Below are 16,972 nucleotides of genomic sequence, written 5' to 3'. Positions count from 1 at the left end.
ACACTCACATACTGATACATGGATGATTTTTTTTCTGTGCATGCACATGTGCACACATGTGTAGATATATATTCAGATGTGTGTACATGTGTATAGATGCCAGAGGCAAACTTAGACATTATTGCTTAGGACCCGTCTACCTTGGTATTGGAGACAAGGACTCTCATTGGCCTGGACTTGCTCATTTTGGTTAGGTTGTTTGGCTAGTGGAACCCAGGGATGCTCCTGACTCCACCTCCCCAGCACTGAGGTTACAACTGTGCCACTGCTTCTGCTTCCTCACTTGGGTGCTGGGGACTGAATTCAGGTCCTCATGATTACGTCACAAGCACTTCACTGACTGTTTGAGCTATCTCCCCAGCCTGAGTGTGTGTGTGTGTGTGTGTGTGTGTGTGTGTGTGTGTGTGTGCGCGTGCGCGTGCGCGCCATACACAGGCATTGAGGTCAGAGAAGAATGCTGAGTGGCTTACTCTGTCACTTTCTGCCTTGTTACCCAGGACACAGGCTCTCTTATTGAACCTGGCGCTAGGCGGGCTGCCAGGCAGCCGCAGGGGTGATCTCCTCTCTGTTCCCTTCAGTACTGTAGTTACAGCCGTGTGTGCAGCCGTAGCCAGCTTCTTACCTATGTGCTGGTGGTTTGAACTCAGGCTCTCAAACTTGTGCAGCAAAGGCTCTTAGCTGTCAGTTCATCTTCCTGGCCCCAAAAGTTGTAGCTCAGCCATCAAATGTGTTATCTCCCTGCCTCTCTGCCTCTTCAGCATAACCTCCCAGTGTACACCATCACAACTGACTATAGCCCAGTTTTCATTGCTGTAGGTCTTAGTAGATTTTCACACATTTCATGTTTTCAAAATTGAAATATATATTTTAAATTTTTTATCTTACTGTGTATTTTTTAATTTGCAAGTTCTCTACAATAATGTTTTATTAACAAAATATGCAGGTGGTGGGTCATGCCTGCAATTGCAGTACTTGAAAAATTGAGGCAAGAAAGAAAATATCTGTGTTTTCAAAGCAAGCCTAGGCCACATAGTCAGGCTTGTCTTAAAAATAAACAACAAAAACTAAGTTTCATTAATTTTTATAGAGATAATTTACAACCTATGAACAAAGTATAAGATATTTTGCTTGGGAAGTGGATTCTTTTAGATATGTGAGGTGATTCTCTCTGAGCACACATTCACAAATAAGGCTTACCTTCCTCAGCTCCCCACTTCACTGCCTCAGATCATTTTACAAACTGTGAGTGTATATGTGTTCATGCATGAGAAACATGTGAACCCCTGGAGAAGGGCAGAGGCAGACAGGACACGCAAGTCCTTTTTCCTTCTCTGGCTCCCTGATCATGTGATTTTGTTATTTGCAGGTTGGTGACCATTATGCTGTAGAATCCCACCCGGAGGGAAAGTCTATAGCAAACAAGGGACAGAGAGCTCAACAGCTCTACCTGTGAAGTGAGAGTCCGGAGGGTCTTGTTGGAAGACATCCAGCCATTACAGGGACTGATCTGAGAAGATAAAGAGCACCCCGATTAAAGAGGAATAGACACAGTAAGAGGTGCTTGCATATGTGTGCATTCAAGTGTGTGTGTGTGTGTGTGTGTGTATGATGAGGTCATGGAGCAGGTCTCTTACCTGGAGGCAGCTCAGGAAGGAGAAGAAGTGTGCATAGGTAACGTCTTTATTTAGCTGGCCTAGAAAACACAGAGGTCTGATATGTCATATGAAATCAGATGGCAATGCTCAGAGACGTTTGTAGATGATCCTACCTCCCTTTTAGATGACAGCATTTATCCTGAGTTGATTTGTCAGTCAGCATAGCCTTGAGGAATGCCTCTATTTTATTTCTGTCTGAGCCCAGATTAGGAAGGGGCCTTAAGGAGTCTATGCCCAAGTGCTTTTAGTCTTGGGGAGGACAGGACTGGAGTGCTAGCTTGATCTAATCTCCAGAGGAAGATAGAGTCTCCTACAGCTCTAAATGGACCAGAGTGACTTGAAAAAGCGCATCACCAGGCAGCACTTTCTCCTTGGTGATGCCATGAAATTCCAAGTTTCTGTGAGGCTCAGCGAGTCCCATTCAAGATGAGAATTGACTAAATCCTTCTTTCTGGGCTTATGAAACACTTAGGTCTGAGCCAGTTGTTCCGTGCTGAGGAACTGGCATGCCGAATGTCTGAAATTCTGAACCAAAGTCCTTCAAATATGGCAGGGGTGGTCCCATCACACTTGGGCGGGATGGGGATGTCAGCGGACTTTTGTCTCTCTTGATGACAATGGATTAAGAGTTTCTCTGTAGTTGTCTTACTGAGTCCTAGTTAGGAAATGCACCTCATGGTTATTTTTTCACTCAGGTTGAAGAGGTCCATAAGAATGAAGGGGAAAGTGATGCATGGGTTGTTACGGTTTGCACATCTATCCTATTCTGTGTCTGAAACACTCTTTCCCTAGCCGTGACACTGTCTGAAGGGGTTCTGGAAACTAAGAGGCGGCCCTAGCTGGAGGGAGTAGATCACTGGGAATGTGTCTTCAAAGGTTATACCTGGTTCCCAGTTTCCCCCTTACTGTCTGCTTCCTGTTAATCATCAAGTAAAGAACCTCCCCCTCCACATACCTCCACTGCCATGGCATCTACAGGGGCGTGTGGGATCAAGCACAGGGCACTGAATTTTCTGCATGATGAGCCCAAATAGACAAGTTTTCCTCCACACCATTTGTCTCGGGTATTATGTCACAGTGGTGAAAAGTCTAATGCCCTGGAGTCTATCCAGAAACCTTTGAAGCACTAACTACAGACGCTGTGATATCTTCTCTCCCCCAGTGCCGCCCCTCTCCCTCTTTACAGTCTATCCACCCCAGAAGCAGTCAGTTTTCATGCTGTGACTGACATACAAAATCCAGCTCCCCCACCAATCTCCAGGATGAGCAGCTGATGCTGTATCCATTAAACATGCCTCATGCTCTCAGAGATTAAAGAGGATAATAGAGGATATTAGAGGATCTCAGAGTCAGGAGAAAGACTGCGGGTGATGGAACAGAGCATTGCTTTTCACCTGTACCTTAGATAAGTGACACTGAAACGTAGGTTTAACTTGCTCGTCTCGGAGGGAACACATGGCCATCCCCCAGTGTGGTGAGGGAAATGTCTAGAAGGCCACAGGCAACTGCTGCCAATAAAGTCAAGGTGTCTTCACATTTTAGATGGATTCCAAGCCACCGCCTTCTGTCCTGGCTTTCATTGCATGGGCTTGGCTTTGACCCTGAATCCCATCTTCCCCGCATTCCTGCTTCTACTCACTGAGGATTCTCATTGGGAATTCTCGCTCAGTTTTCTCTTCTATTTTTCCCCCTCATTTGCTCTTTTGCTGTATGTCTTTGTACATCTCAGCCCCACTCAGCTCAGTTGCAGTGACAGATTCCTTTAACCCCATCCTGGGTCTTCCATGTGCCCCATGACTGAAGGCTTTGTAGCCTTCCTACTTCTACCTTATGTTCTCTGCTTTTTAAAACTCACTCTAACACTGTCTTGGTCTTTGTTGGGATTAGGCTTCATAGAAGAATTGAGATAGCTTGACTGGTACTAATGTGTATTCTCCTCTATCCCCTTATTCTGCTTAGTGGCTGAAGTCTCTTCAAACTAAGTGGAGGCTACCTACTGTGAGTCCCAATCCATCTCCCTCTCCCTCTTTCAAGCCTTGATTGCTTGATATCCAGAAGAACTGAATTTTGCCCTGCTCCATGAGTACTGGGAACATCACCACTGGGCACTCCTTCGTGGTTAAGCCCAGTCACAGCCTTGTTCCAGTCACAGCCTTGCTCCATTCTGCCTTGCTCTCCCCTTTTCCTATCCTGCCCAGTAACAGCATATCTCTGGATGAGGGCCCTGGGTGTATCCTGGTTCACCGAGTTCAGTCTCTCTCCCTTTGCCTTCTATTGCTTACTGTTCCGACACTGGCTCCCTCTGAACCTGGTGGACAGAGGGATAGGTCTGATGAACAGGATGAAGTTTCTGGAATACAGTAGAAGATAGTTGAGAAATGTCAATAAGTGTTTTTCTTCTATCTTGCACTTGCTAATTTGAAGGAAGGATGCCTCTCGGGTACTCAAGTAGAAGGGTGCTTGGGAGTGCTTATGGTGGACTAATAGCCTAAAGGAAAGGAAGAGGAGATACAGACTTTCCCTTTGCTGGCACTGACTCTTGATCATTTGCTTTCTAGATGTTATTGTAATTTTTTTAACCAACCCCCCCCCCCCGCCCCACATCGAAGAATATAAAGAGGTTGTGTGTATCTGTAATCCCTGGTCAGAAAGACATCCTAGTTAATCAGTAGGGGTCTGAGGATGTAGCTTAGTAGTTTAGTTAGAGCATGTGAGACCCTGGCTTTGATGGCAGCACCAAAAAGAAAAAAATCCAGTGGTACTGTCCACAGTGACCAGTAATTATCAAATTATCAGAATCTGAAATTTTATCTATGCTTGTGTGTGTGTGTGTGTGTGTGTGTGTGTGTGTGTGTGTGTGTGTTCAGGAGCCACTGGGTTGCTCCCATGGATGTCACTGGCTCTCTCTAAAGATAAAAGGGTAAGGTTCTACTCCAGATGGCTAAAAGACCTAAAAGACATAGTTTGTGTATCAGAAATTTGCAAATATTCTTTAGGATAATCTTTGTATTTATTTATAATCACTTATCTATATCTATCTAACTTTATTATATCTATCATATATATCTCCACCTACATATCCTCTCTCTCTCTCCTCTCTCTGTGTGTGCATATGAGAGAGAGAGAGAGAGAGAGAGAGAGAGAGAGAGAGAGAGAGAGAGAGAGAGAGTAGGACATAGGTCAATGCCAAGAATCTTTCTCAGTCACTTTTTACCTTATTTATTTGACGAAGGGTCTCTCACTGAACCTGGAGCTCACTGATTCCACAAGACCAGCTGCCAGTGAGCTCCAGAGCTCTTCCCGTCTCCACTCCATTCCCCAGTGCTAGGGCTGGATGAATTTCTCTAATCAGCATTCCCCCTTCCTTCATTCTCAAGTTGCCTGGTGTCATTATTATCTACTGTTGTCAAATCAAGTGTGCACGGTCAATTTGAAGCCATTTATGTAGCTAGTCTAGTCAGAGTTTATGGAAAGAAGATGTAATTTAAAACCAGAAAGCTTCAAATCATGTTACACTGGTGTGATGGAGCAGACTGGAAGGACACTCCCGCTTCCCCAAGCTTCCCTTAGCATGAGAAATTCAGTGATCTAATGGAATTTGTTCGTCTTCACACCGCATGGCTCAAAGAGATCTCCCCAGCCCAAGTGGCTGTCCTTTAAACACACAAAGCAGTTCAGAAAGGAGTGCAGTTCTGTATGTTATCATATTTTTGTCTATAAGAATAAGAAGTTGTATGAAGAGGGAAGCTGTGCTCTCCTTAGGCAAGGCAGGGCACCGCTTTGCTTGGATACTATTTGTGGTACACGTTCACGGAGCAAATGACTTCATTTGAAGTGGCTGAAGGCAGATATCTGCTTTTTCCCCTTCAGGGAAGAGACTAGAGAGCTGGTCATGAATTCTTTTCTCATGTCAGTGGGGGTGGTTTCTCATGTGAATGGGAGTGGGATTTCTTCAGTGAGGTAGTGAAGTTGGCTTAATCAGGAAGTACAGGAGGAAAAAGAGGAGGAGGAGGAGGAGGGGAAGAGGTGAGATCAAAAAGCACATAGAAGTTATGTACTCAAGGGAGAGAGAGCTCTGGCTCATGCTCAAAGTAGAGCGAGCCAGCCATGAAGAGAAGATTTTACTAACTCATATACCTTGGCCTTATACATTCCACAAAGACTGTCATACTTAAATTTCTTTCAGGTCCCAACCTCAGGTTACATTCTGAACAATTTAAGCAGAGATGGGAGACTGTAAGTCTGGTTACTTGGGCAGATGGGAGATTTGCCAGCAAACATATTGGCAGAAGTATTTTTTAAGTACATCAATGTTGTTCGTTTTGAATAGCTGTCACCCAGGTTTGTCTTGCCCACCTGGCAGAATTATGCTTTCCTGATAAGAACATAGGGACTTAATGGCAGGCCAGGACCTAATGGTGGTTGTGACCCTGTGTTGACTTCTTGAGCATGTTCTTTGACATGGGGATGGGTCTAATGGGTGGCCATAAGCCAAAGCTGTCTTCTTTTGTTATAGGAATGGAGCTCAACGGTGAACAAACAGCAGCAGAAACTTTCTCAGCATCCCTGAACATCAGTTATGGTACAGAATTTTCTTTCTCATAGTTTCTAACAAGCCTAGTTACTATACTTTCTTATCTTTCAGTTGTGTTGGAGGCAGTGATCCTTTAGTTAAATTCTACTTTGTGTAACAATATTTCCCAATCAAGCTTATTAGTGAATCCTTTATAGCATAAATTTTACTTCTTTGAATTTCTTCTGCATTAATATCACATACACATCACACACATCATGCATACACATCACACACATCACATATACATATCACATGCATCACACATACACATCACATATATCATAAATATACATCACACACATCATACACATGTCTCATACACATTACACACACACATTGCAAACACACATACCATATGTATGCATTGTACACATATCACACATACATCCACACATCCAAAAACACAGTGAAAAGAATCTGCAAGCATAATATACCTAGAGGGTGGTATTGATCATGCAAACTGTCCCAGAGAAAAGTTCCATCTGGTAAGCCATATAAAATAACATGGCTGCCATTGGGCAGATGGGAATTCAGATACTTCAGAGTTTGCATGACATTGGAGTACATTTGCTCAGGGGTGGTCATTTCCGGTACTGTGTCAGCTCTCCTGTGGTGGAAGAAAGAAAGTGTCTTGATTAGCAGGACAGTCACATACTAACACACTGTATGTGCTGGTTATTGGTACTATTTTGCAAATTGCTTATGACTTTCTACCTTTCTGGCACATAGTCAGACTGCATTTACTGACTCCTTGTAGTTGAATAAGCCATGTAACTGGTGGAATAAGAGCCTTTGGAATGTTCTTTGACTGTATTGCTGGTATAAGCAGCATTCCAGATAGTTATGTCACATGTTTGAGTCTGGAGAGAGAGAGAGAGAGAGAGAGAGAGAGAGAGAGAGAGAGAGAGAGAGAGAGAGAGAGAGCCATATTCCCGAAGAACATGCAGTGTGAGCAAGAAGGAGGGAAATTTTGTGACTTTAAACTACTAAGAGTTTAGGTTTTTTCTTTTGTTTGTTTTTCTGTTTTAGAAATAAGCTCATCTATCCTGACTCATGGCTACTTAAGAGGGTCTGATATTGCTTAAGATTTATTTGGAGCTTTGGGTCTTAACATTTGTTTTTAAAAATTGCACACAGACCACAGTAGGAAGACAGAGCATCTCTGAGGCATGATGTTATTTTATGTGTACACACTCTCTTACCCTTTATTTTCAGTTTCTATACTAAATTTGGCTTTCATAATTATTCTGATAGACTGCTATGGTCTGCTTTATTCATACCACTGTCTTTCTCTGTTTAGTAGTTGTGCTCTGTAGAGCATATAAAAATATCAGGCAAATCTCAAATAAATAACTTAATGATTGTCTAAGGGCTTTATGTTGTGAAGAGACACCATGACCACAGCAATTTTTATAAAGGAAAACATTTAACTGGGGCTGGCTTACAGTCCATTATCATCATGGTGGGAAGCATGATGGCAAACAAGCATATATGGTGTTGGAGAGGTGGCTGAGAGTTCTACATCTGGATCTGTAGGCAGCAGGAAGAGAGTGCCACACTGGGCATGGCTTGAGCATCCAAGACTTCAAAATCCAGCCTCTAGTGACACACTTCCACCAACAAAGCCACATCTACGACAACAAGGTCACACTTCCTAATAATTTCACTCCCTATGAGCTAAGCATTCAAACACATGAGTCTACAGGGCCCAGTTCTATCCAAACCATCACAATGATTTACCTTAAGGCTTTGGAAAAAGAAAATAAGCCAAACCCAAGTGCAGTAGATGGATAGAAATACTAGATCACAATAGAAATAGATGAAATATAAACAAACAAACAAAACTACAAAGAATCATTGAAGCAGAGATTTGGTTCTTTGAAAAAATAAACAAGATCAAGAAACCTGTAGGCAGACTAACTGAAACAAAGAAAAAGGAGATCTAAATTAATAAAGTAGAGATGAAAGGAAAGCTATTCCAATGGATACCAACGAAATCCAGAAAATCATGAGGATATAAAACTGAAGATTATATTCTACTAAATTGAAAAATCTAAAAGAAGTGGATAGATATCTAGATACATATGACCTATCAAAGTTAAACCAAGATGACGCAAATGATTTAAACAGATCTACAACCAATAATATTGTCCCAGTAGCAGGAAACCACTCAACAAAGAAAAGTCCAAGACCCCTAAGGAAGATCACACATCAATGCTTCTCAAATTATTCCATAAAACAGTAAAGGAAGACACTTCCAAGCCATTTTCATGAATCCATTACATCTTAGATAAGGCCGCCCCCTAAAAAAAGAAAAATTATAGCCCAATCTCCATGATTTACATAGATGGAAATATTCTCAACAAAGCACTTAAAAACCAAATTCAAGAACACATTAAAAATGTGATCCCCATGCTCAAGTTAGCTTCATTCCAGAGATGCAGGGATGGCTTGACAAATGAAAATCAATCATTGTAATAATTACACAACTTAAGTTGGCCCAAGCTTTGAGGTTCTATTTCACCCCAGTTAGAATGGACTAATCAAGGCTACACATGGCATGGCCACTGGCAAAGATGTGGGAAGGAGCCGTTATTCACTTTCTGTGGCAATATAAACAGCTCTGGCTACTGTGGAAATTGATATGGAGACTTCTCAAAAAAAAAAAAAAATCAAACATAAGACTGCTGTGAAATAATCTTTTTTGTCCACTGTGAAAATGTGTCATTCTGATTGGTTTGATACAAAGCTGAATGGCCAATAGCTAGGTAGGATTTTCAGGCACGTAGGATGCTGGGAAGAAAAAGAAGGGCAATGCCATGAGGTGGAGAGTGATCAGTATGGGCACTATGGAGATGAGGTAATAAAACTACGAGGCAGAAAGTAAATTAGTAGAAATGGGTTAATTTAACATATAAGAGGTAGTTAGAAACAAGCCTAAGCTATTGGCTGAGTTTCATAATTAATAATGTCTCCATGTCATGATTTGGGAGCCGGCTGATGGGACAGAGAAAGATTATGTACATAGAACTACCATAAGGCCCAACTATACCATTTCTGGGTATGCACCCAAAGGACTCTGTATCCTACCACAGGGATATTTATACATTTATGTCTATTGATGCTCTTTTTATAATAGCAAGGGAATAGAATCAGCCTAAATACCCATTAGCTGAGAAATAAAAAATGTGCTGCATGTACACAATGAGATTTTACTGACCATCCAAAGTTTCTGCTGCTGTAACTCACACACATTTGCTCTGTTTCAGGAGTGTTGAACTTTTGTGTTACATTAAAGAGTTTCAAGGACAGTGATGGGTAAGTCTAAGACCACTGAGTCACTTTAGGTAATTAGTGGAAATGCTCGGTGCCTCCACATTGCCTTTCTTTCCAAATTCCTGATGCTGAAAGTTGTCTTCTAGCCATGACCTTCATTCACTTACAAGTACTTACTAAATAGCCACATGTACTTAGAGAACTGAGAAAGACAAGTGGCTGCATCATTTCGATAAGAGCTAGCAACATCATTTTTAAAAAGCTGAAGGTGTAAAGAAAGAGACAAATCAAATTCCTAAAACTTGTTCCTGGACAGACCCATTTTGCAACCCTCTGGCTTTGGCTTTGTATGGAACCCTTTGTCCATTATGGGATATCTACTCCACCTTGATGTTTTGCCATCTGTCTTTATTTTTCTAACCTTTCCACAGGACATCACAAAGTGGGCACTGCAGGAACATCCCAGGCTGCCAACTCTGTTCCTTCATCCAAATGCTTGCTGCTTCTCTGCCTAGATAGATCCCTGGCAGGGGAGAGGCTGGCATGGGCCTCTAGCTGATGTGTCTGATTTTTTGGCTCTTTGGAAGAAGGAAAGCAGGACTGGGTTGGAAGGATCTCTGGAGGGGGGCATTCTCAGTGATTCTGACTTTTGGAGGGAAAGCTTTTCTTCAGGCACTCTATCCAATTGTAACCTGTTTGCTCTCTGTATCCAGGGGAACCTGACCCAGGAACTGGAGGGACATTATCTGGCTGGACCAGAGCTTGTTCTCTTTTGCAATGGAGGCTGGAAGCCACATCTCTGTTTCTCTGTTGTGAGCTCCCTGTGGTCAGGGATTCAGGCCTTTTTTTTCATTGGATCCCAGAGCCTGACTTAGTAGTTGGCTCATTGGTGGTGCCCAACACGTAGCTTAAGAAAGTGAATGAAAAATAGAACATGAGGAAGACCAGAGTGAGCCAGGGAAAGATGGAATTGAATTAGAGATCCTGCAGCTCCTAGTTTTGCTACTCAATGACAGTAGAACAAATTTCTTTACTTTGCGAGCCTCAGTTTCCTCACCTGTAACAAGCAAAGAGTCATACTTGCCTCCTTGGGTTGCTATAGGGACGAAATAATACAGAGAGGAGCACAGATACTAGACCAATAATAGCAGGTCTAAAGGGGTATACACTCTCCTGGAAAGTCCTGGGTGGCTCATCATGGAGACAGAGACCTGGGTCCTCACAAGGTAGCTTGTGATCCTGGAGGGACCTAGGTATGGACTGGCCCGTGAGCAACAATGGATCATAGAGTGGCATGTCCCCCCTTGAACTGATGTATCTACACTTCATTTAGAATTCTACAGAACCAAATGAATTTCAATCCTATTGGACGTTGTTCTCAACATGGGCTTGGGAGGCCCAGTGAATGGGTAGGACAAGGGGAAGGCTTGTGAGTAGGGAGACCACCAGCTGGCCATTAGTCAGTTATGCTACATTGAACAAATCTTATACACCTTCTTGGCTTGTTTTTCCTGTTTTCCTAAAATGCTGGGCAGATGGCCACCAGAGCTGCTTCAGATTCTGTCTCACCTTTTGTTTACTTTTTAGCCACAACCACAGGCCAGATGTCCACATGCAGCATATTTTTAGGGGTCTACATAGATTTTGATACAACTCTTCAAATGTTGAGAGGGATTAATGCTAATGCTGTAGTTTAGCAAAAACCCTTTTTACTGTGGGCCATCAGAATAAAAAGGATTGAGTGTGAGTTACACATAGTTTCTTTGCAAATGCAAGTCTATGCTGTTCTTCTGCTTAAGAATGTCAGAATATAAGGGTAGCATGTGTTCTTATGGGATGACTGTGCTGCTGCTGTATGCTATTTCTAATGTTGTGGATTCTAAGTCTTGGATCTTGTTGAAGTCTATTTCCTGTGATATAATCCACAGTAGATCCTGGCATACCTTGTTGTTGTGATGTCAGACCTATTGGATTGGATTCAGTTCTTTCAAAGGGAGCTTTCAGTTTCGCAGGTTGTTCCTGTTGATTTCACATACTCAGGCTTTGCTTCAGAGATAAACTTATTTGACATCTGCACACTATAGCAGAGTAGACTGGGCTAAAGAGTGGAAGAGGGGGAAAACTAGAGCCAAATCCCAACCGAATAGGCCCATTATCATCTTATTAGCATTGTGTGCATCTTTCTCAATGACTTACTCATTGCAGACATCATTTCCAATCATGGCATAAATTACGATGGCTGGTTGGTCCAATGCCTGGTTCCTAGACAAGCTGAAAAAATATGGAGTCTGAGCATCATTGTCATCAGCAACACAGGCTGAGCCTGGGGGAATATCTTTGTGTAACTACCCACAAAAACCCAACTAGCTTTTCTGGTCTTATTTCATTCTGGTCAGCACTCCCATTCTCCTCTATAATCTCAATTCAATTTCCCATTAGGAAATGACATATCAATGCATAACACTGAAGAGTAGGTTGGAATTTCAACTAAACAGACTCACTGTCATCTTCTTAACATCCTTCAAAACACTATTATAAATAAGTATAGGTGAGTTAGTTGAGTTGCTTATGCCCAGTCATTGAACATCCTCAGAGCTGTGGGGCTACTTAATTCACATAGGTAAGGGCTTCCTGAGGCTTCTGTTCAGGATGCTACATACAGCCTCACTTCTGAATTTTAATCCCCAAATAGATACAAAAAAATTAACTTGCTGTGCATGGCATCTCAGCAAGGGAGGCTAGGGTAGGAGGATTATATAAGTCTGAGATGAGTATGGGTGACATAGTATGAGGCTCTGTATCAAAAACAGAAACAAAAAAACCTCAAAAAATAGGTTTCTTATTTATAAAGTCAGACTATGATATTATCATCATGTTTTTGCAGCTACTTTTTTCAGAGCTAAATTTTATTCATTTCAGATTCATTTTATAATCCTTTGAGAACATACATGAATGAATCATTTTCCAAGGTTACTGGCCCAGGAAGAGGATGGCCAGTAACAAACAAACTACTGATACTCAGTAGAAATGATAATGGGGTAATAAACAAGAATTGTCATTCCTTTCAAGGTAAGTTAATCATATTTAAAACAGTTTCTTAGATCTGTCTTCCACTTACCTTTCTATGAAATTCTTCAGATTTCTGGAAGATGCACCTGAATAATTACAAGTAAGAAAATAATTGTTTAAGTGACAACACTGTGATTGTCTGGTTGGCTGAGTTCGCATTGTTCAGTGATCTCATTGTTCAGCCATCAGAGGCTGTCCAGACACATTGATGATGGCGATTGCTCATTTTTGGTGATTTTTTTTTTGTGGTGTTTTATCTTGGATATCACCTTCAGGGTACTAACATAACCCAAAGCCCTTTGGATTGGTGGGTTGCCATAGATGAGTAAATGATTTAGTAGATATAAGGAAAAAGTATGTACCTGTCTCCAAAGAGACAAAGTATCCCCCAAACTAAGGATCAGAGAGACAGAGAAAATGATTCTCTAGGAGAGACATCTTCCTGGAGACCCCATTTAAGGTCCTAGTATTCATAAGACTGAGTCCTGAAGGTAGCAACTCTCTCTGAATAGTCAGTTGCTCTCTGCTTTCTTCTAGAGGGAAGAAATGTACAGCCTTTAGCCTACCCAGTGCTTCTGATGTCCTACAGTGGCCCACATATCTGTTGGTCCTTTCATTCAGTTCTAACCTAGGGTTCATAATCTCTCATTTTTAGAATAATAACAAAGCAAGAAGTGTTACTACTATCATTCTTTGATATTTTTCTTAATGATAAATAAAAACCAGCAACAGCTCAAACTTTTGTTATCCTAAAATTATAGGACCGGGTCCAGGCAACCTCAAGTCCATCTGGGATTTTGATGTGCAGGGCACCCACAGAGTTTCAGAAAACAAGAGTGAAAAGTTGTCACAGCTTATTAGATGGATTGTCTCTCCTCATAGGCAATACCTCCTATGTCTCTCTTGACTATTCTAGACAAGGATCAAAGTCCAGTTGTAAGTAACTGTAGTAGATTTAAAAGGGCAGCCACAGCTAGGGGTGGTGGTCACTTGTAAGTACACCAGCATCCTGGAGGCAGAAGATGAGAGGTCAAGGTCAACCTGGCCTATATGGTAAGATCCCGTCTCAAACAACAAACAAGCAAAACATGACACAAAAAAGTCACCACAAACAGGGAGCAAGGAACTACTTATTCTTTACCTAATGTTTTTCTTGTACCAAATTCTCTGCTCCAACGTCCTTGTATTTTTCACCCTTTTCATTCCCGTGTGGAAATCTCAGTTTTATAAAGTTTGCTAACTAGTTTATGTCTCTCACACTCCATTCTTTCATATTCTCCTTTCTTTAATTTCTGCTATTCTTTGCCAGACTCAGCACCACGTCTTCCTCCTTTGCAGGCTCTATTGTCTGCTTCTGTGGGTGTCTCCTCAGTTTCTGCATGCTGATGTATCCGCTGTTGGAGAAGCTACTGCAGCAATGACAGCTGGCAGGGAACAAGCAACAAAGACAGAGCCTCGCCTGTGGGACATGGTAGAGCAAGGCAGATATTGGAAGAATTCATGTATTTTGCACTTAGCAATTTTAGTTTCACAGAAATGAAAAAATTTGATTCTGGAATAGAAGACTTTCATTATTTATTAAGGTGGTCCAATGGAGAACCTACATGTCCCCAGTTAGAAGTAGAAGAGTCCATACAGACCTTTAAAGGCCGAACTGTGGTGTCCTTTAAATAGGGTGTATCTATCACAAGAAGAGAAGGTCTCATGACCTCAGCATCTGTTAGCTCTCCCTGACTGAATTTTAACACATGGTCCCACTACTAGGTTGGTGTTGACCATACCACCAAGTACCTCACATTCTATGTATTCTTTCAACTTGGAAACTAATTCTGATGGTCTTCTAGGTGAACCTGTTGCTTTTAGTGCCCATCAGTAGGTCCCATATTCTTCGTAGAAAGAGAAGGAGAATATTTAAATATAACTAGAATAAATCTTCACAAATTAGATCATTACTTCAGCAAAACATATTGAGTGTTTACTATGTTAGGTGTTGTAATTGGTTCTGGGTGTAGATCAGTGAACAGAAAATATACAGCCCTGTTCTTTGGAAGCCTAATGTTACTAAACAAGCCATAGTCACAAAGTGTTGGGGATTTAGAAAGTCCTGAGGGCTAGTAATCAACATGAATCCCAGGAAACTTAGCTATTTCCTTTACTGAGGACTTAAAATAGGAAAGTATTAATTGGTCCACAACACTTTGTATGCAGTGCTCAGCTCAAACAGTTCAGTGAAGTGCTATAATAGTTGTGGCTATCTTCAGTGGACAGAGCAGCTCTGGAGTTTCTTGAGTTCTAGAGTTTATATACCTTTGGAGACTCTCCTTTAGGGAAATAACAAACATACAACAGATCCAAATGTTAGGCAGAAAAATACAGCACAGAGACAGGAGTCAGGACTAACTTGGGTAAAACACTGAAATCTTGTAACTTTTACGTATAAGTATGGTTAGCAATCAAGTGAGGAGACCCTCAGGTTCGGCAGTATTAGCTTCAAAATCCCCCTTTTGACACCCTTCAGGTCATGTCACTAGCTCTTGGTCAGGCAGCCAAATTCATAGATGAGGCCCAGAAATAGGAAGAGAAATGCTCCTGATCTCTAGCGAGCATTGGCATCATTGTAATGTTTGTTAGTTATAAACAGCACTGATTTAAAGTACATTATTTTAGTTCTTGTATGAGAATTTGTGGGGAGGGTTAGGAAGTACATTTTAGTTTAGCAACCACAAATTCATTCAGACAAAACACACAGTGTCTCAGAGCCATGGACTTCAAGCTCAGATACCTGCAGAGCCTACAGGTGCAGTGTTACTGAAGCCAAGCCATGAAGAGCAGTCTTTGCTCAGCCCTGATGACTTCCTGTGGTCCAGGAGGGGTGTCCATGTCGTCAGACTTGTCTTCAAAAATGGAAATTGGAAACATGAGACTTTTTGCCAAAAATCTCCTGATTTTTAGACATTGGCAATGAATCCAATAATTGTAAAAGATTGCTTCATTTCATCATACAAACCCCACACAGGTCAGGTTTTAAAATGATTTGATTGTTGAGAGACCCACAGGGAAACACTGTATGTCAAGGGCAAAGTGTTGCATCTGGAGAGGTGGCTCAGTGGTTAAGAGCACTGGCTGCTCTTCCAGAGGACCTGGGTTTGGTTCCCAGATCCCACACAGCATTTCACAACCACCTGTAACTCCAGTTTTAGGGGATCTGATGCCTCTTCTGGCCTCTACAGGCACCAGGCACAGCTGGTGCACCAACACATATGCAGACAAATACACGCACACACACAAAATAGAAATAAACAAATCCTTAAAAAAACCAACAAAGTGCCACATGAACACAGTATTCTCCGATTTCATGTGATGGTATAACTTTTTCATGTGTGTAGAAAGACATGGATTACCATTTCTAGAGAGTTTTTATAATTTTTGCCCATTTTTGTTTATGCTTATATATAATATATTATATATACATGTATATGTGTAAATATGTATGCACAGTATGCACATATATACATATGTGGTGGTTTGAAAGAATATGGTTCTCAAAGTAAGTGGCACTATTAGAAGGTGTGGCCTTGTTGGAGTAGGCATGGTCTTACTGGAGGAAGTGTGTCACTGTGGAGACAGGCTTTGAGGTATCATATATGTTCAAGCCACTCCCAGTGAGGTAGTTCATTTCCTGTAGCCTTTGGATCAAGATGTAGGAATCTCAGCTCCAACACCATATCTTCCTGCATGCCACCATGTCCCACCATGACAATAATAGACTAAGCCTCTGAAACTACAAGCTGCCCCCTCAATGAAATATTTTCCTTTATAAGAGTTGCCATGGTCATGGTGTCTCTTCACACCAATAAAATCCCTAAGACATATATGTAATGCCGTTATAGCCTCTCAGTGAATTAATCATTTTATTGTTAAAATATTCATCTTGGCTACTGTAATTTCTTTGAAGTCTAGCTTTCGGACAATCCTATAGTCACTGCAGCTTGTTTTGATTATTATTGCCTTGGTGTGGCTTTCCCCACCACTTAGTTCATTCACTTTCCTGTATTTGAAGTGAGTTTCTTACAGACAGTGTTCAGTTTAGTGGGTTATTTTTACTTGGTTTTTGTCTTTTGTGACAGGATTGAACCCAGAACCTTACACCCATTAAGCATGCACTCTGCCACTGAGTGCATGTCTAGCCTAGAGTTTGTGTTTTTAATTTACTCTTTTTTTATTTTTATTTTTTTTTATTTATTTTTTTTTTGGTTTTTCGAGACAGGGTTTCTCTGTGTAGCTTTGCGCCTTTCCTGGAACTCACTTGGTAGCCCAGGCTGGCCTCGAACTCACAGAGATCCACCTGCCTCTGCCTCCCAAGTGCTGGGATTAAAGGCGTGCGCCACCACCGCCC

General features: G+C 41.7%; 1 protein-coding gene across 1 annotated transcript in view; it reads right to left on the bottom strand.

The window, feature by feature from the left end:
• The window catches only part of Aoah (acyloxyacyl hydrolase), a 209,362-nt gene that overhangs the window by 19,797 nt on the left and 172,593 nt on the right, over positions 1-16,972 (bottom strand). Inside the window, exons 14-18 of the mRNA XM_028860502.2 lie at positions 12,626-12,662; positions 11,704-11,778; positions 6,666-6,838; positions 1,635-1,693; positions 1,448-1,507 (exon numbers count right to left, since the gene is read on the bottom strand). Of these exons, the coding sequence (XP_028716335.1) occupies positions 1,448-1,507; positions 1,635-1,693; positions 6,666-6,838; positions 11,704-11,778; positions 12,626-12,662 (404 nt within the window). The remainder of the gene's footprint in view (positions 1-1,447; positions 1,508-1,634; positions 1,694-6,665; positions 6,839-11,703; positions 11,779-12,625; positions 12,663-16,972) is intronic.

Source organism: Peromyscus leucopus, chromosome 5 (assembly GCF_004664715.2).
Source record: "Peromyscus leucopus breed LL Stock chromosome 5, UCI_PerLeu_2.1, whole genome shotgun sequence".
NCBI lineage: Eukaryota > Metazoa > Chordata > Mammalia > Rodentia > Cricetidae > Peromyscus > Peromyscus leucopus.
The sequence above is the reverse complement of the archived record's forward strand: the minus strand, read 5'-3'. Positions and strand labels throughout refer to the sequence as shown.